At 39.3% G+C, this 21,413-nt stretch overlaps 1 protein-coding gene across 2 annotated transcripts in view; it reads left to right on the top strand.

The window, feature by feature from the left end:
- ALDH1A2 (aldehyde dehydrogenase 1 family member A2) overlaps positions 1-21,413 on the top strand; it is a 55,514-nt gene that overhangs the window by 20,074 nt on the left and 14,027 nt on the right. For both annotated transcript variants that reach the window (XM_068143925.1, XM_068143924.1), the window contains exons 2-7: positions 5,705-5,809; positions 6,006-6,146; positions 7,737-7,866; positions 12,748-12,809; positions 15,518-15,646; positions 15,774-15,887. In XM_068143925.1, the coding sequence (XP_068000026.1) occupies positions 5,705-5,809; positions 6,006-6,146; positions 7,737-7,866; positions 12,748-12,809; positions 15,518-15,646; positions 15,774-15,887 (681 nt within the window). The remainder of the gene's footprint in view (positions 1-5,704; positions 5,810-6,005; positions 6,147-7,736; positions 7,867-12,747; positions 12,810-15,517; positions 15,647-15,773; positions 15,888-21,413) is intronic.

Genomic DNA, 21,413 nt, shown 5'->3' with positions numbered 1-21,413 from the left:
TTTTCTGTGTGGGTTTTAAAGCAAGACAATACAAAAGAGAGGCAGTGAACGTGCAGGAATCTCCAGTGAATTTAAAAATCAGTTCCATTTTCCAAATCCAGGGCTAGCCCCTGGGTGAACATCAGAGGGAATCTATGGTGCCATGAAACCAAATCTCATTCAGCTAAGAGCTACAAGGGAGGCATTAGATCTGTGCTGCATTTTAAGTAATTATATTTACATTTATACACACACCCATAAAGAGAGTTGTTAGTACCTCCTCAGTGGTAAAGAGTGATGAAAACAGGAAATCCTATCCATTTTCTCCCTGCTCGAAATTTTGCTGCTACTGCATTGCAGATCAGATTGTTCAGCCTGGTTTTATGCACATCCCTTCCTCTTTGAATACTATCTGTTCAGTTACCTGCACAGTTTGAAATGGCTACCAGGGCCAGATGACTACCTAAACAAGGTATTGTAGTTGTTTATTTGCAAAGCTTAATTTGCTTTGATTTATGGTAAAAACATTTACTCTTGGCTTGATTTCAGAACTGATGAGCATCCAAAAATGCTATTGAACTAACTGTATCATGCTTCTGAAATGCAGGTCTTCTGTAAAATATAGCATATGGTTTCCTTCCAGCCACTGGTCATCAGAGCCTGAAAGTAACTTGAATGTTTACATGATAACATTGAATTTTACTTTTTATTTTAATATTTCTTTTGTATGATATGGAATCTCAAAGTGCCTTGTGGGATAGGTCAGATTGCTTCCTTGATTAGTCCTATGGATCTCTGTCAACAGTAGTTGTATGCAACTAACCGCTGACAGAATTTGAACCTGGAAAATATGTGGTCGGACAAGTATCTTAGAAAGTCCTATCAGGTCTATGAGAACGTGTGTGGGGGGGGTGTTATTGTAAATACCTGGCAGGATGTGCCTGTTCTTTCAGGAAAAATGCTATGCCCTCTCCATCTTTCATTTGGGAAGGAACAGAAATTATCAAGAGACCTTTAGGATGAGAACTCATGAGAATAATGACACTTGAAGGTCACATTCACATGGACGACTGGGAGCTTCCAACTGCCTCTATTACACTGTAAGGCCCGTTCAAAACTTCCCCATCCCCTCACCCCTCTGCTACCTCAGTTCCTGCCCTGTTCTACATGTCACATTGCTGCTGAACAAACAGTGTTTAGTGTTCTCCTTAGCCCGCTGTACACCAACTGTAACCAGATTCCTCAACTACAAGAGGCATTGTCCATTCTGCCAGTTGGATTTGTTCTTGGCCAAATCACTGTACTGACAGGGACACCTAAGTAAAACACAAAGGTTTGCCTTTTCTCTTCCTGCTCTGACATTATTGGAGATATTTGCTCTACTGAGAGTGGATGGCAAACTAAGTGTTCACATGTTCCAGAATTTTCAAGTGTGTCCTTCTTGCTTTTGCATTTTGGCACAGTTTTGTTGATAGCACCCAACAGCCCATATTACTTAACTAGTCACAGTATCACACAGCCAATATACCATATACTTTGTCTTACTGCAAATCACAAAAGGTAACACTAGGACTCAACAAAAACAAATTACCTCAGTAACTCCTAGAAAACTCAAGTGGTTAATCAGTTACCTTTTATTTACATATATAGGCTTAATGCTGAATTAAGTTGTAAAAACCAAAGGCTGATTTATAGCCCCAGTCAGCCTTAATTAACATTGATTCCAGAGGAATAATAAACGTGAATAGCCTTCACAATTGAGGTTGAATAATGAACTCACTGGGTGTTGTCCAATTTGTAGCATGATTTACATGGAAGCAAGCCCTTCTTTTTCTCTAGGGTTACCTCTTTTTCATCTGGTATTTAGGATGGGTTATATATAATCCATAGATAGGAACATTTGCTGTCAAATATTCTCCCTGATTTAGAGTCAGCCTTTACCATGGTCACTATAAATAAGGCAGAAAGAAAAAAAAACAACAATTTGAGGCTTTGCAGGGATTCCTTGTTCTTGCCATGTGTCATCGCTTGTCCATTTCATGGCATTTTTACGAAGTGGCCATAATGAAAGTCAGATTAAATGTACAGGATATATACGTTTAATCAACAGCCATTGGAGTCAGTAGTGCTGGAAGAGTTATAAAAGCCCCCGTGAATGCAAATTTATTGCAAAAGAATCTGTGTCTTGGTGGTAGGGGATATCTGCTGAATGGTACTACCTGACACAGAACACCTAAAACTTTCAAAAGTGAATTATTTAAGTGTAAGGTTTTGCTTGTAAAGCCGCCAGCTGCTGGATTTCAAGACTTGAAACTGTTCCAAAACGTGGGACTAGGTACTTTATTTGTGCACTAGAGTAAATACTCTGATTTTACTGCCAATTTAAATGTGCTCAGTTTACAGTAATGAGCTTGTATAGGCAATACGTTGTTTATAGAAAGTGGAACAGGAAGAAACTAACATTAACCATTAACAGTAGCAATTTCTCTTGCCTTCAGCTCTAACTTTATGCCAAATAGATTCTTCCCATGCTCTATCTGAAATATCTATTACTGCTTTTTATTTTTTTCTAAATCTGTGGGATAAATGGAGCAGTCAGTAAAATATTACACCTTATAGGTCCAGCCAACTTGAACTGCAACACTCTTTTGTAATTCCAAGGCATTTCTTCTCATTCATATGGTGAAATATATTTTAAGAACAAATGTGTGTCCTGTGTACCAACAAACCTGATGATTGGTGTTTGTCCCAGCAGAATGTAGTTAACATTTTAAGAAACTTTTTTAAAGTAACAGATGATTTCTACAAGGGAAGAGTACTGAATTGTGGGTGTCACCACTTCTCACGTTCTTGTACTCAACCCAACTGTTTTATTCTTTCAAGACTGATTACATGAGGAACTTATGTGTTTATGTATGTACTGTAACCTTAAACAAACATCCTTACATCTCCTTTTGGCCATCTGCTCCTGAAGCTGAAAGCTTTTCTCCCTTTCCCTCACTCCTCAGCACACACCACACACACTGGTCAGGGAGTTAACTCCGCTGAACTCAATGGAAAGGATGATAGTAAAATGCTTCTTCCACACAGGTCACAGATCTCAATATTTCTTTGTTTCACTTACAGTCTGAAAAGTGACAATGATACACTGGAGGTTTTCGGCTTATGGTGTAGTCACCAGAGATCATAGTGGTGATTCTTTCATTATCTTATTTTGGCTGTGTTAGCTCCACAATGCCCTAATGGGGACCAGGACTTCAGTTTGTAAAGCAGTGTAATCACTGAGTGGGGAGACACCACCAGTTGTCTGAGGAGCTTACAGACCAAGGGCATGAACAGATTTGAGGTAAATTCAGTTTGCAAAGAAAGCAATAGATGGGTAATGGTGCAGTAGGAAAGTAAAAAAAAAAAGGGGGGGGGGGGAGGGGAAACTCTGAAATGGATGGAAGGGCATGCAGTGAAGTGGCTGAGGCTAGAGGCACTGGGAAGATGAGGAAACACAATGGAAGCATCTGTAAAAGCAGAAGGACGTATAAGTGTTGGTTTCTGTGCACAGCTGTTAATTGCCAGAGTCTTTTCCAGGCAGGCACGGGTTATATCTGCCCATGTCCTCCAAACCAGAAGCTATGTCACTGCAGTTAGTGTGGCACTGAGCCTGAGCTAATAAGCCCCGTTTGGAGAACAGGTTGAGCAAGCTCATGTTTGATAACAGATGCATCTTTGCCTTCGTGTGCAAATAGCAGCACGCAGTTTCTTTTTCAAATGCAAAGGCACACCAGTGTTCTCGCCATGTTCTTTTTTTTTACAGACACTTTATGCCCTTTGGTGTTACAACTGTTCATCTTGAGCATTATGACTGTATTTTCTCCTGGATGTTCTTTTTTTGCTAGAATAGAGTTTGGATTTTTTCTCCCAGATCAGTTTCTTCTCATCAATTTTTGGCTACCTCCCTATTTGCTTCCTTTCTTCATTACAAATATGTTAAAACTCTGGTGATCCTCTTTGCTTAAACACCCAGTGTTTTGATGATGATCTTTTGTTTTTTTTTCTTTTTTGCCATCAGACAAGTTGCAACATGCAAACTAGAGCACATTTTTGACTATTTGGATGGCAGGTTGGTGTGGCTATCCTCACTGCATGATTCAAGTCTAAAAAAGCAGCAGCTGATCTGTAATTCTGTCATACTATTCTTTGACTAGAAAAGGGAGGTCTTACATTTCCTTCATTTCTACTCAAAACATGTCAATCTTTTTTTGTCCTGGTTTTGCCACATCAAACTTTGGTGTAAAGAAAACAAGCCAAAAAAGGAACCAACAACCTAAGACCATATAAGCAAAGTCCTTACCTATGAACTGTCTTCCATTGTCTCCCAGAGCGCTCCTGGCTGACCTGAGCCATGTACCAGCGCAAAGGTAACAGCTTCCTTATTGCATGGTAGTAAGGCAGCAGAAAGTGCAAGAATTAAGAGATGGCAAAGTACTACTCAGGACAAGTTGTTTGTTATGTTTAGTCTGCCTAATCTGTGTGAAATTTTTGTCCTAGTGTCTAGGTAGTTCTGTGAGGAAGCTGGACTGATATTTATTATATTGACCTAAATTATAGGCCACTTTCCACTATGTGATTAGAACTGAGCCTCCTGAATCTTTCAAAGAATCCCTTGGCTTCCTGCTCTTCCATAGCAGTAGTATCTGTATGGAGTATGGGGCTTTGCTTTAACTGGAGGTCCCTGTCTGTATAAAGACAACTTAACCCCACATGCAAAAAAAGGGATAAAAACATTCTAGGCATGAACTCCTGTCCCCACTGAAGTCATTGGTAAAATTTCCATTGATTTCAGTGCTGCCAAAACCTCCCCTTACAAATTTAAAGTTATATCTCATGCAATACAATGAAAGAACATTGGTACTTGAACTTCAGTGAACCCATATAGCGCATGGATGTTTTGAAAACTTTCATTCTTAGATTGCAAGGACAGGAAGAGTCTGAATACCTGGAAAACTTTATATTCAGTAATTTTCCTAGAGTGATTTCCCTATTTGCTAAAAAAATAACAGCATTCTGTTCTTGAAAGTCATTCAGTAGAAAAGAACTGGCAGGTATGCAACTATCAGTAAAAATCTACTTTAAAAAAACTCAAGACAGTTGTCAACATCAATAAAGTTGAGATTTGAGTTGTCTGTGACAATTAAAATTATGTCAACACTGAGAGAACTGAACAATTTTCATTGTTCCAAGCAGACAGGCAAGTTAATTCTGTGCTGCAAGACATCACTGAAGCCATAATCAACTGGCTGTGTATTGAAGAACTGTGATGTTTGAGATTATTCAGCCTTGACTGGATTGTATCAGTGACCAAATGTTTACTTACCGAACTGAATGATTACTCAAATCCTTGTCTTGTTTCCAGCAGTTTCAAGGCTTTTTCTCTGATACAGGCATTTATTATATATTTTTTTAATGTTTTTTTTAATTGTTTGCTACAGTTAGCGGGCAAAATTTGAATGTCAAACAAGTTATTTAGAGTTTGATGTTGCTTCTGTAGTGACACTGTCAGAGAAAGACATAAGAGGCAGACCCTTAGCCTTAACTCCTAAAACCTGTCATCCTCACAGGCTTAACTAAGCTTCTGCTCTTTTGTATTAGAATCTGCAGCCTTTCCCAGGAGTCTGTGGTTGTATACTTTAGTTTGCTCATGCAGGACTGATGAGTTTTCTTCCTTTTATAGATTTTCATCAATAATGAGTGGCAAAACTCTGAATGTGGGAGGATATTCCCAGTATATAATCCAGCAACAGGAGAGCAGATATGTGAGATCCAGGAAGCTGACAAGGTAATACATCCCATGACTGGGTAGTAACATATAAACAGATCAAAACAACAAGTTCAGAATAGCATGGCTGGACAGTTATTTTACTAACCACAGTTCCAAAACCCATTGTGTCACAAAGGTTGTACAACAGCAATTTCCTAAGCCTGGTGATTTATTTAACTCAGTGCCTTTGATTTTTTTATTTCCTTTTTGACAGGTTGATACAGACAAAGCAGTGAGGGCAGCTCGCCTTGCTTTTTCTCTGGGTTCAGTTTGGAGGAGAATGGATGCATCAGAAAGAGGCCACCTTTTGGACAAGCTAGCAGACTTGGTCGAAAGAGACAGGGCAATTCTTGCTGTAAGTGGCACATGAAAGTCAACAGTCAAATCACCTGTCAATTTTACATTCCCAGAGCAAATTGGTTCCTAAATGTGTTAATACCAATTACCTTTGAAAACTACACTCAGCCTGATGGCTAAGATGGCTGATTGTCTACTTAAGACCTAATCCAGAGCTCACAGAAGTGAACAGGAGTCTTCCAACTGATTCAGAAACAAGCTTTACATTGGACACCAGACAAGCAAAGGGGTGTGCACACATCAGTATGCCTATTATGCACACTTGTAACTTTTCTAAACTAAAAAATGGAAGACTGGGTGATTTGTGCCGAGATCAATGAAATGGCAGGTGACATGCTGGCTGCCTCTCAGCTGGTAACATGAATTTTGGGTACTGCACTATTTCACTCACGTGTGAAGCCATCTAAGCGGTGGCATTGTTAATGTTGTTTTCCGCATGTCAAGTGCTTTGAACTAAGCTGATGAACATCTTAATTCCAGCTTTGTCAACACTTAAATCATCTTACCACCAGCATATACTGTAAAATCGCCACAGGGAGAAGGAAGTGCACAGCAAATCAAGTTTACTCTGCCTGTCATTTGATTTGTATTTCTAGAGCCAAGTTCTTTACTGAATTGCACTGCAGGCAATGCCATTAATTGCTCCTGGGGATATAAGTCAGTGCAGAATTAGGCCTCCATTCTTCTCTATAGAAACTCATTTGATAGTTGGTGTGTTACACATGGGCGTATTTTGCCCATTCTTAATGATTTCTATTAGACAGCTATTGAGAAGGAGTTAAGCTGCTCAACATCTTACGATATTTTATTGGATTCTTTTTGCTAAATGATCTTAGGAACTCCTAAGAGGATAGCTTGTAAGATACTTTAAAAAGTAGGAATATTAACCTAAAAATAAGAACATTAGCTTGTTAATTTATGAGCTTCCCTAGAGGAGAGTTTGTTTATTTGATGGCAATAAATAAACTGGCTGTACAGTACAGATATCTCAGACCTCAGCAGGAGTCTTGGCAGCCGTATAGAGAAATTTTTATATTCACATCAATTATATAAAGAGGGATATGTCCATTCTTCTCTTTATGGATTCAGATCATTAATATGGGGTTACAAGGAGCCCCTTCTCAGCTGTTATCGTTAACATAACAGAACCTAGTTTGACAGGCATTTTTTCCTTGGCTCCTGATTAAAGCAATTTGGCATTTATATATCTGGACCAAACACAGGGGCTATTAGGTCCAAAATAGACACAAGCATGTGTACATGCATGTAGATACACACACAAACCCACAAGAGAGAGATACACACATGCAACACATGTGCATGCACGTTCTTAAAAGCAGTCCCCCCCAGAAAGCTCCATAGAGCATTTTTTTTTAAGGAAAATGCTTTTTGGGTCACATTCTCAGAAAAGAAGTAACAAAGGGGATCAGAGAGTTGTCCTGAACTTTCTGGGTTAACACTGTGCAAAGGCATAACCGGTTGTTGTTCATTAAAATCTTTGTCATGACTGAAGAGCTGTTAAGACCGTGAATACTGAGGTACAAAATGCTACTGTGCTTATATCTCTTAACTTTTTCTTGTCCTCTAGACTATGGAATCACTGAACAGTGGCAAGCCCTTCTTGCAAGCTTTCTATGTAGATCTTCAGGGAGTTATAAAAACCCTGAGGTATTATGCTGGCTGGGCAGACAAAATCCATGGAATGACCATTCCTGTAGGTAAGGGGGATTAAAGCAGAGGTATGCTCCTAAAACTTCTTTCTTGTGGCCAAATGGCCTAATAGATTACAGCTCTGTGAAAGGCAGAAAGAAAACCTTGGTTTGGTCTTCTCATGTGTAGTACGTGGCTGAAGCATCTGTTTAAAAGTCAGCAAGGGCTAGATGACCTACTATTGCTCTGCCCTACATACATATCCAAAAGAGTGTTTTGTTTCTTTTGCATGTGTCCATTTGAGAAGGAGAAAGCTCAATACTTACATTTAAATGTTGTTAAATGGATGTGGTATAAGCCTGACAAATACCTTGAAACACATGAAAATAGCATTAGCTGCATGTTTAAGAAATGGTATGCTTACATATATATAACTTGTTTATTTATGTCTTCTTAATGCCTATGCAAATCATTTTACTTGGGAGTAACACTGGATCTAAATTAATTTTACTGTGAAAGAATTTGTAATGTTACTATAGAGAACTGTACATACATATCAGATATCTCTTTTGTTATGTGTGCTTCTTCAAATTTTGAGTGGGATGAGTTTTATCCTGTATGTATGAGATAAATCTTTATGAGTGCTAGGAAACTATTCTGCTTTTATTTTATCCTAAAGAGTTAAAAACTGAAAAATCCTTACCTCCCACCCTTCCTTCCCAGCTGTTCAGCAAATACAGGTGCCTTTTCCATTGTGCACATAGTAATTTGCAGTCTTGGCTAGATGTGCCAACTGCTGTAATGATGCCAAGTGTCATGTGATAGCAAAGAATGATTTTACACAGGTGCAGTCAGTAAGATAAATCTATTCATCTTTTACCTGTGTAAAATAAAGCTTTGGAAAAGGAGTAAGGAAACCCAACATTTATTCTGTGGACTCTTCTGGTTTTGTGATGCACACTGTTCATTATACATGCACGTTTATTACACTTTACTGAAGGAGACCAGGAAGACACATAAAATTGCATTATGTAATATGGTATCTGCAGTATACTAGCTTGCCTCTGTACAGCAAAGCATCAAGCAAGCAATGTAGGCAAGCAGAGAAATTGACAGTGTGGCCCCAAAGTATTCAGGAGGAAAACTGATCACATAACTGTTATTGTTTTGGCTTATTAAAATTGCAGTGTGTACTGGTTGATGTCTGTCATGACTAGTGTATCTTCATCAAAGAAATAACAATGTTAATGCTTCAAGTGTAGACTCTCCTGTAAGAGCACTTGAAGATTTCCACAGCCATTTAGGCTGAGATTCATAAATTCTGGTTTTGCTGCTTTCATTTCACATGTAAACGTGCAAAAGTTCAGAGCACACCATAAAATCATATATTCAATAAATTTCCTGTTCTCTAATCTCTTTCTCCCTGGTCAGTGAATGCCTCCTTCTCACTTGTTAGCCCTGCAGGTACACAGAATTTAGGTCGGTCACGAAAAGGCATTGCCAGGCTAAGGAGAATAAATATTCTCTGCTTATTCTTGTCCTCCTCTCAGATGAAAACTGATTTTTTTCAGTGTGTTGGTCTGTGCTGGTGGAAATGAAGGCACACTTTCAGCATGCTTTCCTAAATGCAAACTTCAGTGATAACATACAGAGTTCTCAGTAGTGTGGAATTGTAACTATAGTTACAGGTTTTCTCAGGGTATCAACTATTTTTCCTTTTGGTTTAATGCTCCTCTGTAGTCTTTAGTTTCACACAATAAATATATCATTCTCATAAAGCTATTTTAGAGCAAGGCCAGTGTTAAACAATGGTTCACTTACTGTCAGTTCATCAAAGGAAGCCAAACAAGAAGGAAAAAAACCAAAAAACCCCAAACAACCCACAACCACCCACCAACCTAAAAAAACCCAGCTCTATTAGATCTTCTCTTTCTGTTCAGTGTGCTGCTAAATCTGAAACTTCCCAAATTTTCATCTGTTTCTGTTGAGGTTTTCTTTTCTAAAGTAATTTTACAATAAAAATAGGCAAATGATAGACAAGTAGCAGAAGAACAGTGTATTTTACAGTCACATTCCTTTTGGTCCCAGAGCTGCTAAAACCTTCATATTGCCGTTTCTCCCATGTGTAAAGCCTTGATTATTTAAATTAAAACAGAATGAGGCTAGACTCGCAACTGTTAAACTAATAAACTGAATGCAAGCAAAAACATATCTTTACATCAATATATGATATAATATAGCTTAAAGAACCAGCTCAGCTCTCCTTACGCTCTTGTTTGCTGTGTCCTACTATATGAGGCATGTGACTGTATTACAGTTGTTATACAAATAAAATGCCCTAGATGGGAGCTCCTGATGGAAATCTGAGCATCCACATCTGTGGAAGGTATTGCTGTCCCAAGGTGAGATCTGTGGATAAATGGGGCTTGCTTTCTTTCTGATTAAAAATATAAAAAATAATTGGGCCAGGTGCTAAGCAGCTGCAAATTGATGTAGCTCTATTAATAGTAGTGAGGACTGAAGAATGAAAATTTACATCAGCTGAGACGATTAAAAAAAACCCCAATTTATAAGGCAAATTTGTAGGTTGGATGTGGGATCCGACTGTCACATTCCTCTGATGGGCAGTGCCCTCTCAGACAATGTTCTTCTGGCTTCTAGCTAGCTAGTAGAGGGATAAAAAGTAACAATCATCAGCAATAGCATGTGTCATTGGCATGATTTGTATAAACTAATCATAAAACTCTAACACATTTTATAAGTCTCCTATTTAATTTCTGAGCTCAGGGGAGCTTTGCGTACTCACCGTTCAGAAAAGGTGATTCACTTCCTCAAAAATCCCATTTTGATACTAAGTCTGTGGATGATGAACTTTGGAAGTAGGTGTCATAAAAGGGCAGCTGTCTAGAGTCTAGTGGAAGAAAGCAGGACAAGCAGCTCTGCATGGGAGGTATTGCTCTGTAGAAAGAACATTCTGCCCACATTTGGTAGAATTAACCACCATTTGCCTGACTTGGCAAGCAGGTTCAGGTTATCTATAACTTTATGTTGTGAATCATGCAGACATGTGGCAGTGATTATGCAGTGACAATCTAAAGTCAGACAGTACTAATGTAACTGTGTTACTGTTATGTTGTCACCATCCTTCTGGTTGAGAATCCACCTCTCACTACTACCAAGTACAAGCTGGTATTTTTAGCTGACTCCTTTATATGCCTCTTGAGCACTTTAGACAGTTTTGCCTGTATATACTTCCTGTATTTTGACTTCTACTTTACTTCTGTCTGGTCTGATACTTCCTGTATTTTGACTTCTATTTTACTTTACTTCCTATGGTCTGTGAACCACTGATAGCATCTGTCACAGATAACCTAGAAAATCAAACATCATCTCAGTTTGTGAAACAAGTAGTCTCATCTCCACTGGAAAGCTGTTAAACGTCTAGAGAGTGACATTTTTTCAGTGCAGCACAAACCAACTGATCAACTATTTTCTTCCTCCTCTTCCTCAGTTAAGCCTCTTTTCTCTCTCTCCCTCCCTTCTTTTATTTCCCCTATTCTGTCTCTTGCCTTGGTTGCAAACTGTCGTTACCTTTCTCATAATTATTCTGTATCTAGCTCCCAGCTGATGTGTTAGCTTCCCTGTCTCAGGTTTCTACTGAGCAAACCCCATAAAGTAGATGTACAGAAATAAGCATGTTTAAAAACAAGTTATTTCTAATCAAATTGAAGCTGAAGTCATTACTTGAACTCAAGGGGCTTTATGGATTAACTAATTTATTGTTACCAGATGTATAGTAAAGGACATTGCAGCAGGTTCCCAAAAGGTACTCTCTGTAGTGAACGTAAGTCTTTCCCTGATACTGAACAAGGCTGGCTGCAGCTCTCACAGTGTGAAGGAAAGCACATACCCTTGTATTGGACAGGGACAATGGGAGCAAAAGCACTACAATCTCTCCTCCTCTTACTCTGTTTCTCTGTCTGACCATTCCTGATAAATCATCTGTAGCTGAGCCCAGGTCACCTTCTCATCATTCTCACATATTCAGTTGAAGTGATATTTCGTAGTAAAAAGATTCAAGTTTTTCTAGATCACCAAGCACAGCAGGGCCAAGGGGCATCTTCAGCTCATGCCTTTAGTGTAGTCCTTTGCTCAGCCGGGGCCTCACTAAAAAATATTTGACCTAAATTCAGAAGTGGTTTGAACCTGGGCTAGTTTATACAGCTACAAGATTCAACTTAGGTACAAAAGTGCTGTAAATCTACTTTGCACAGATGCAGGCTGAGCAGACTAACAACATCAATGGTTAGACAATACCTTAACCAGTCCCCACAAAAAGCAGCTCATTTTTCTGCTCTTTATCAGTTGGGAAGAACCTACATCATATCACAGCATGTCTAACCTCAGCGTGTACTCCCAGACCACAGGCAAGTGCTGAAGCAGCAACAACCATACAGATTTGTTAAAGAGCATGAACTCCATCAGCCCCCCCATGACAGTCACTTACACCAACTGTGCGAAATGAGCCAGCACAGAGACCTGCTGCTCGGAGTAGGCTGGGCTATATGAAAGGTTCCCACAGACCACAGGTCTGACCCCAAATCACAGATCTGTTTGTTTCAGGACCTGCCTCAAACCGCCCTGAGCTCAACAGTGCTTTACTTAAGGTCTGCAGATATAGCACAGCACTCACTTTAACTAATTATACCTCTCACCGCTAGAGTTTGTGCCATTTCTGTCATCAGGACCTTAAAAATAATTATCAGATCAAAAAGTTAATTGAATAATTCCCTTTAGCATCATACCATCCACATCTGATGTTTGTGAATATGCAGTCTGCTTTCCTTTATTGCCATCAAAGGCTGATTCTTAGAGCTACATCCCCCCCTCTTTTTTTTGTTCTGCCAAGTCAAACTACACTTGAGAGTAACAGTGCTCATCTGTTTCAGATGGAGATTATTTTACGTTTACAAGGCATGAACCCATTGGAGTGTGTGGACAGATCATCCCTGTGAGTATCTCTACTAGCGCTATTTATTTTCATTTGAACCAGCTCTCTTTAAAGATACATAAAACATGGTCTTCAGCTATGTGTGTTTTCCATTACAAAAAAAGCTGAGCTCATATTGTTGACATATCTTTAACAGCCTCCCTGCAAATGCTTATTTGAACATGCTAATAGGGTTTAGGCTCTGTTATTAGGAGTTAAGGTCTCAAGTCATAGAATTCTCATGATTAAAACAAGCAAAGCAAAACACAGTGTTAATATGCTGTCAGTGGTTATGGATGTTCACACAACTTATGGAAAATTGATGCTTTGCTGTGGTAGTCTTTTTATTTATTTAGTTTTTACTGTGATTTAACAGGCTCCTCAGTTCCGGGGAGAATGTGATGCATTTTAATTCCATTCTTTCCTGCTATTTCTTTTACAAGGCTGGAGGAGAAAAGGGAACTCCAGGAGACATAGCTACACAATGTTAATTGTAATGATAATAAAAGACATGAAATGTTTGTTTTATTTGTTATGAGAGAGAAGCACAGCATTTCATCAAATTTAATACTCCCCCTACATCTCAATATACATCCTTAATATAGCCTTGCTGAACACTGCATGGGAATTATACTGAGAAGCAAACTTTTTCAGAAGAACCAGTTAACCAGATTTGGCAGAAGTTGCAACGGGAGGCTCACACACAGCTATTAAAATACTGTGTGGAAGCTTTTTTCCCTTGACAAAGCATCGGGGAACTGATCAGGACATTCTCTGAAATGTTTGTTGATATTTTTTTTTTTTTAAATTCTGTTCATGTTAACCACAAAGCCACTGAACAGCAACATGCAGCAATTCCATTAAAAGAGAAGCAGCCAGAAAAGATTGCTTTAACATTGTTTAGATTTGTTGTTATCTCACGTCTTTGTTAAGGGGTGGCTATTGTGTTTGGTGCTTCATAGAAACTCTGAGAAATGTGCAAACACTCGGCAGTGGCTCCATAGGCCTCCTGCAAACACTTAGGCACTTTCCTAACTTGACTCTGGAGTAGTGCTTGTGAATGAATGATTCTAGGCTCTGGCCTTACTCTCCAGCCAGGCACGTGGCTAAGCACTTGCAAAACAACACCCCCAACATCATACCCCAGAGTTCCTGGATGTCTCTTATTCTTGTCTCATTGAGCTTAACTGACAGGTCTGCTGAAGAAACTTGGCCACTTGCTGAAGATCATGCCAAAAGCAGGATGTATTTAGTTTAGATTTGTGAAACTCTTTGTTCAGGGTACCCAGTCATCCCCATACTAACTGATTCTTCCCCTCAAGTTTGTCATCCAAAACTTCAGCATGACCATAGTACGCATCTATTCTCACACCACTGCAAACCTGTTAGGTATTTCCTCCACAGCTACCAGGCACAGAATACAGCCCCTGGGCCACTGCATGCACCCAACCATTACACTAGCAAATGTGTTATTACAAAAATAAAATTAAACAGCAAGCCTAACACTAAACTCCTCATCCGCTCTCACATCCTACCTTCCATCAAAATATATGCTCTTTGGCAGCTTTGTAGCATAAACAAGGCTACAGACCGGCCTATAAAACTCATTAGAGCTGTCCTTGCAATACCATTAGAAGTGCAGGCTGTCAGCACACTGTTGGCCCTATAGCTCCCCTCCCAGGTTTATATACTGGAGATGGAATTAAAACATCACTTTGTCTCTGGAGTTTATAAACAACTGAGGGAGTAAAAAATTGGGTGTTCGGTGACAGAAAGACAGTTGTGTATTTTTCAACCTAGCCAGGGGCTAGAGAGATGTCTGTGAGAGTGGCAGCTGATATGCATCACAATAACATGTTCTAGCCAGTGGCTGACTCTTTGTGACTGATATTTTCTATTTTCTTTCCAAAGGAGATTATTCTATGCATTTGTACAAGTGACTGTGCAAAAGCAGTTATTTGATTGCTCTGGCATTCCCACTGAAATCAGTGGGACTATCCACCTAAGCTGGTGGGATCAGGCCTTGTAGAAAGTCTTGTTATTCTTACCTTTATCCACAACTTCTTTGTACACAAAACTAATATTCACTACACCTTCTGCTGCAGGTAAATGAAGTTGAAATTAATGATGATACACAATCTTGTACCAGCAAAGAGTGGTTTTTACTGTTCTTCTAATGCTTTCCATATAAATTACTCAATAAGAAGTTTCCAAGAAAATGAAATACTTTGATCAAGCGCTAACATTTATGGGGGTTTAATAGCAACTGAGTCAATTAAGTATTACCTAATTTTGAGTATAATTTTTTTAATCTTAAAATGTATTCAGGGATAGGAATTTTTCATCCAGAAATGGTTCAGCATGAACAAATAACTTTTTCCAACCGTAGCAGAAGCGAGGACTATTTGTCATGGGGAATTAAAAGTGCCAATTGCAAAGCAGTAAATTAAATTAAAAGTTGTGACTGAAAAAATTAATGGATAACAGAAGACTCTTTTACAAAGGCTGTGGATGCAGCTGTATTTCTTTGAACAGGAGAGAAAAGAACTAAAAGGTCACTGTTGTCACTTTCTTAATGGCAGTAACTAAAAAAAAATCCTTGCTTTGTGCTGAGAAAGATTTATGCCAAGAATCAACCTGAGAAATAAGTGAGGTAGCAGCTTGACATCTTAAAAAAAACTGAAACACCACTGCAATATTTTTCCATCAACTTCTGTATTTTCCTACAGTGGAACTTCCCCCTGCTGATGTTTGCGTGGAAGATTGCTCCAGCTCTGTGCTGTGGCAATACAGTAGTTATTAAACCAGCAGAACAAACACCACTCAGCGCTCTCTATATGGGAGCCCTCATCAAGGAGGTAAGAATAATTGAACAATGTCTCTGTCTCTCCATCTGGGGAAAGAACTACCAGCACATGTCTGATTTAATGCGCTGTGTCAGTTTTCATAAGTCATGCTACCCGTCATTCATTCCTATTTTGACAGGCTGGCTTTCCACCAGGAGTTGTCAATATTTTGCCAGGATTTGGTCCAATTGTTGGTGCAGCCATAGCAGCTCATGTTGGCATTGATAAGATTGCTTTTACTGGATCCACTGAGGTAAGAGTTTTCATGGATGTGTGAATAAATAATTAGGGAGATAGTATTAAGTCCTTGTGCTACATTTCTCACTGTCCCTGAGTAAAAGAGCTATATGTAAATAACAGCAGTCTGTCCTTGCCAGCTAAACGTATGTACTGCAGTACATCCAAAGCAGAAATGGTTCCTTTCCTCCAGCCCCTGCTGTGCTCGGCACCTCAGCATAGGAGATATGCCTGGAAAAATATTGCTGGGATTTCCTGTGGGCTTATGAGGATGTGAATCACATGCAAGTAGGCAGAACATCCCATGTATATTGCAGCACACATAAATGCTGCTTTAGCATATATACTTTGTGTATCTTGGCCTACTTGAGAAAAGGAAGGGGGCAAACTGGGTCAAATGTACTTCAGCTTTGATGCTGCATTCAAGTATACTGAGGATGAAGAGGAGGTCTAAAAAAGGAAGGAGTGCGGGAAGAAAAGGAGATTGTCCACGGCCAAAAATGTACTGCTATGAGTCTATGGTAGAATCATAGAATTGTTTAGGTTGGAAAAGATCTTTAAGATCATTGTGTTCAACCATTAACCCAGCACTACCAAATTCACCACTAAACCATATTCCTAGGTGCCACATCTACAGATCTCTTAAATACCTCCAGGGATGATGACTCCACCACGTCCCTGTTCCAGGGCTTGACAACATTTTTGGTGGTGAAGTTTTTCCTAATATCCAACCTAGACCTCCTCTGGTATAATTTAAGCCCATTTCCTCTTGCCCTATTGCTTGTCATTTGAGAGGAGAGACCAACAGTCATCTCACAGCAATCTCCTTGCTGTAGAGAGCTGTAAGATCTCCCCTGAACCTGCTTTTCTCCAGGTTAAACAACCCCAGTTCTCTCAACTGCTCCTCACCAGACTTGTGCTTCAGACCCTTCACCAGCTTCATTGCCCTTCTCTGGACACACTCCAGCACCTTATTCTGTTCTTGCAGTGAAGGGTCCAAAACTGAGCCCAACATTGGGCACTCACCAGTGCCAAGTACAGGGTCATTTCTCTAGTCCTGCTGGCCACACTATTTCTAATAAAAGCCAGGATGCTGTTGGCTTTCTTGGCCACCTGAGAACACTGCTGGCTCACGCACAGCTGGCTGTTGACCAGCACCCCACATCCTTTTCTGCCAGGCAGCTTTCCAGCCACACTTCCCCAAGTCTGTAGCATTGCATGGGGCTGTTGTGTCTCAAGTATAGGATCCAGCACTTAGAACTGTTGAACCTGATGGTGCAGATGTTACAGAGGAGGTTCAGTGTGAAGACAAAGGCAGTAATCTACAGAAAGAGTAATGAATCCCTCAAAACTCAGATCATGTCTTGCTCTCAAATATGTGCAAAGCTGGCTGTTATCAGGGTTGGGGTGGGGATGATAGAGGTACTCCAGACTGAAGTCACAGGAGAAGGGGCCTTATCTCATCGTCTGAAGGCAGACAGAAAGGAATCTCAGTGGGAGTTTCAAGGCTGGTTATATTTAAAGAGTGCTAAACCCAGCCCTTTTCAATTCAAAATCTGACTAACTATTGTATGGAAGGAGCTAAACCCCAGAGATCCAGGCTATCTTTGATATGTTTGACTCCCACTTGTGGCAGTGGGAGGCTTTATGGATCACAGGGATACTGCTCTTCACAGTGAGTCAATTTATTTTTGATTTGAGCTGATAAATTCACTTGACCAAGCAGTCCTACTAGATATGTGTGGGTGGAATTATCCTGTAACAGAGTTTGGAAGTCACCATGCAGGAGCCTAAATTACCAGTAAAATGTAGCTGCAGTCATACACCTAATTTTCACACACACAGTTGTTTTGCTATTATTACATACCTGTACATGATTTTAAAGACAATTTTAGTTTAGGATATACAAGTTACATTCTATGTAACATCAGATTTCAGATAATTCTATGGAATTACTTTATGCATTATGTCTCCTATAACCAATTTATATTAGCATCCTGGAATACTGAAAACTTTAATATGAGCTGAGTACCCCCCATAAATTAAGTTGAAACAATTGTTTTCATAAAGATATGTGATCTCTGTTTAAGATAAATATTCTGTTATACAGGATGTTGCAGTGTTTGGAGGAGGAAAAATACAGATGGGTTAGGTTTCAAAGTTGTCTTTTGTAGCCAAAATAAATTTTTATTGTAGTTCCAGACAGCTTTAGTTTTAATAGGCATTTAAACTCAAAAGCTGTGGGTTTTGTACTAACTCAGTGCCTACCTTTAAAAGCCTTACTAATAGGAAGTGAAAAGCATTACAGAGATGAAAAAGCAATTCTCTAAGAACCTAAAGCAAGAACAGATGGAACATTTTAATTCAGATTTAGTGTAAACTATTCCATATTGTTTCTGATTTCCTGTAACACTGAAATTTTTTATCAGCAAGTCAACATTGTAACATTTTAAACACAATGCTGTACTGTACAGTCTTTGACTTTTCCAAAACAGGTATCAATTCCTAATGAAATAATAATGAAAATATTTTGTCTCTCTGGTCTAGTCTGAGGCATGTCAGTTTTACAATTCAGTGATGTGCATTTCTGATAACCATCAGATATACAAACACCATGATATTAACTTCCATTTCCCCATTTCATCCAGGTGCTAGTTAAGTCAGGGAATACTTTCAAGTTGAGCAAGTTAATGATAAAACCTATCAATACAAAAGCAAGGTTATTCAAATTGAGATACCTAAAGCATAGTTTTTTTCTCAAGTTTTCACCATGAGGTTCTTTTGGAAAAAAAATTACAGACTCTTAACCTGTGAAGTATATACTGCCCATTTGCCTGTAAATATTACAAAACCCAGACTATAATTATCTGTTTCCTGCAAGGGTTTTTGTAAAGGCAGAAACCAGGTTTCTCTTCCTACAAAGCATGTATTGTTAATGTTTTCCAAAATTTGCACAATTCTATCCATAGAAATATGAACCAAAAGGCCAGGTTCTCAACCTCAACACAATAAAGCCTGACATAGGAACACCAAAGATCCATCCAACCTAGCACCTTATCTTGCAGTATGACCAGTAACAGAGGCTTATAGAAGAAGAGAGCAAGTGTAGAGTGATGTTTTCCTTGCTGTAGCCTCACAACTAACTTCTGGTAATCAACCATTTAAAAACTTCCTGAGCCTGAAAGTCCTGGCCTTGTCATCCATGCATTAGTCCAGTACCTCTTGAACCTCCTGACTATTGTGAGGCCTCAAACCCATGCCTCTGCAATGATAACACGTAAGTGACTTCTAATATATGATATTGATTTCTAATCTATGATGCTGGTCCACTTTGGACTCTCCATTTCTTATGTTCCATAGTGCTTTGAAAATTGTTTTTAGTAGTACTGTTTACTTTTCACACACTCCCCTCCAAATAGCATGTGAAAAATCATAGAGCTCTTTTTCTGTGGTACATCACTGCTTGATTTCACTTCTCTCCCCCTCTCCTTCTGACCTCTTCTTCTATGGGTTAGCTTATGCACATTAAAAGAGTAGTCTGCCAGCTCTTTAATCCCTTAGCCTGCCTGCTCTTTATGAAACACCCTCCCCTCCCAGTCCCCTAATGTATGGCTCTCAAAATCCTTCCCTTACAGCTCACCAAGAATTGTTCTGCAGACACTCGGCAGGCTACAAGTTTCACTTTGACAACTGTCACACTGAAAACAAAAATCATACCAAGTACGAAAGCAAGCCTAAAAATACTGTGCCACCTTAGATTCCAGCAGCCCCCTTCCTTTCTCTGCTTGCTCTGGTTCATGCTCTTCAGCAGCTTCTTTGGTACGGGCATTTTAACAAACCTGTTTGGTTTTGCTGCCTTGCTTTTAGTGAGTCGGGGGTAATCCATGATCCTCCTTAATTACAACAATCTCCTCAGGCTTTGCTGACATAATTTTTAACCTGATCTTCCACAATCAGATGAAACCTAAACTGCCAAGACCAATCCTTCTTCCAGCCAATCTGACCATGTCAACACTTGCTCCTATCCCTTTCCTACCTTCCCTTGAAAGCCCATAATTGATTTAAATATCTCATTATGTCTTCTTGTATTTTGCTTGATCTTTCTAGTCCCTACCTGTAGGGTGAAATTCTCATTCATCAGGACCATGGGAGTGGTTCTGTAAAGCTCCCCACACTATCCCAGTTGTTCACTATACACCTCTTTCCCTTTTACTCTGCGCCTTACTGCCTCAGTTTCTTCACTGTTCCATGTATTCCTGTCTATTTGAGTTCCTCATAAAAAATTTCTAGCAACAACTCAGTTAAAATAGAATTCAGTTGTTTATATTTTCTGAGCTTAAGAACAGATCCAAACTCAAGATATCTGGCTTTACCCATGTGTCTGTTACATTGGGCTGCAGAGCTCAGAAGTACAGGAGAGGTTATACGAGTCTCTTCCCCAGTTAAACAAATAGTGGACCTCATTTTCTTCCAAGACAAGTTCTGATGAGGGGATAACTTTTACACCTATCAGAAATGCAGAGAGGGTCTTCATATTGCTTTCTTATTTTTTGAAAGAGCTTTTGTTAAGTAGCAACAGTGAGATGCCTTCAAAAGCAGAGAAAAACAGCCATCAAAAGGTGCTTTACGCTTCATTTGCCTTTACTCAAATCTGTGAATTCAGTTACAGGCTTTGGAAATACAGCTGTTTTGACTGCTGTGAGCTGTCTGGCCAGGGCTCTGTGTGTGCTCCTTTTGAATGGGAACTGAATAGCCCTAAGTTCCTGGTGCACATGGAATAGTTGGGTGCAGTATGTTCTGGGCTTAAGATCAGAGATGATTATGGACAGCAAGAAGTAATACATTTTAAAATAGATGCATGTAAAGCACTGGCTGGACTGAAAATTGTATTTTGCTTGTTGCAAAAGTTTAATGAGTTCTAATAACTTCTGTTCAGAATCAAATGTGCTATGTCAAAATCAGAGCAGCTTACAACTCCAGTTATTAAACACTCTCAAGATGAGAATTATAGATAGCACACAAAACATTTGAAGCCCTGGCCAAGACAAAATGTATCCTAAGTGGATGGTTTCCACTTTGTTCAAACTATCACCCATTAAAATGCAGACAGATTAAAGATAGGATTCAAGTCTGTGTTCATGAAGTTCTGTAGAGTAACCCAAATAAATATCCAACAAATTGGTTTGGATGCCTGTGTAAACAAAAGATCTGTAAACAACTGCAATAAACCCCAGTAAGAGAGTCTGCATTTTACTTGGCAGAATGTTTTTTCTTATGCACTTAGATTAACAAACCATGATCTCATCATTAGTCAACAAGATACTAGAGAGACCATCAAAGCAGACTACAGGAGCGTGGAGGCTGATTCATGCCAAACAAATGTTTGTAGCTAACAGCTGTATTACCACTGATTCTAATTTACTCAGCAGGATTCTCCTTTCATTTCTGAAGTGAGATGAATGACACAATACATGATGTAGACAGAATGTCTACCTACTGCATGAGTGATGACTTGTGCCAGCTCTCCTGGATCACACAATCT

The sequence above is a fragment of the Melanerpes formicivorus genome, unplaced genomic scaffold (genome assembly GCF_026170545.1).
Source record: "Melanerpes formicivorus ecotype bairdi unplaced genomic scaffold, bMelFor1.0.p_v2 SCAF_10, whole genome shotgun sequence".
Taxonomy (NCBI): domain Eukaryota; kingdom Metazoa; phylum Chordata; class Aves; order Piciformes; family Picidae; genus Melanerpes; species Melanerpes formicivorus.
Note: the sequence above shows the minus strand (reverse complement) of the source record. Positions and strands in the feature narration are given on the sequence as shown.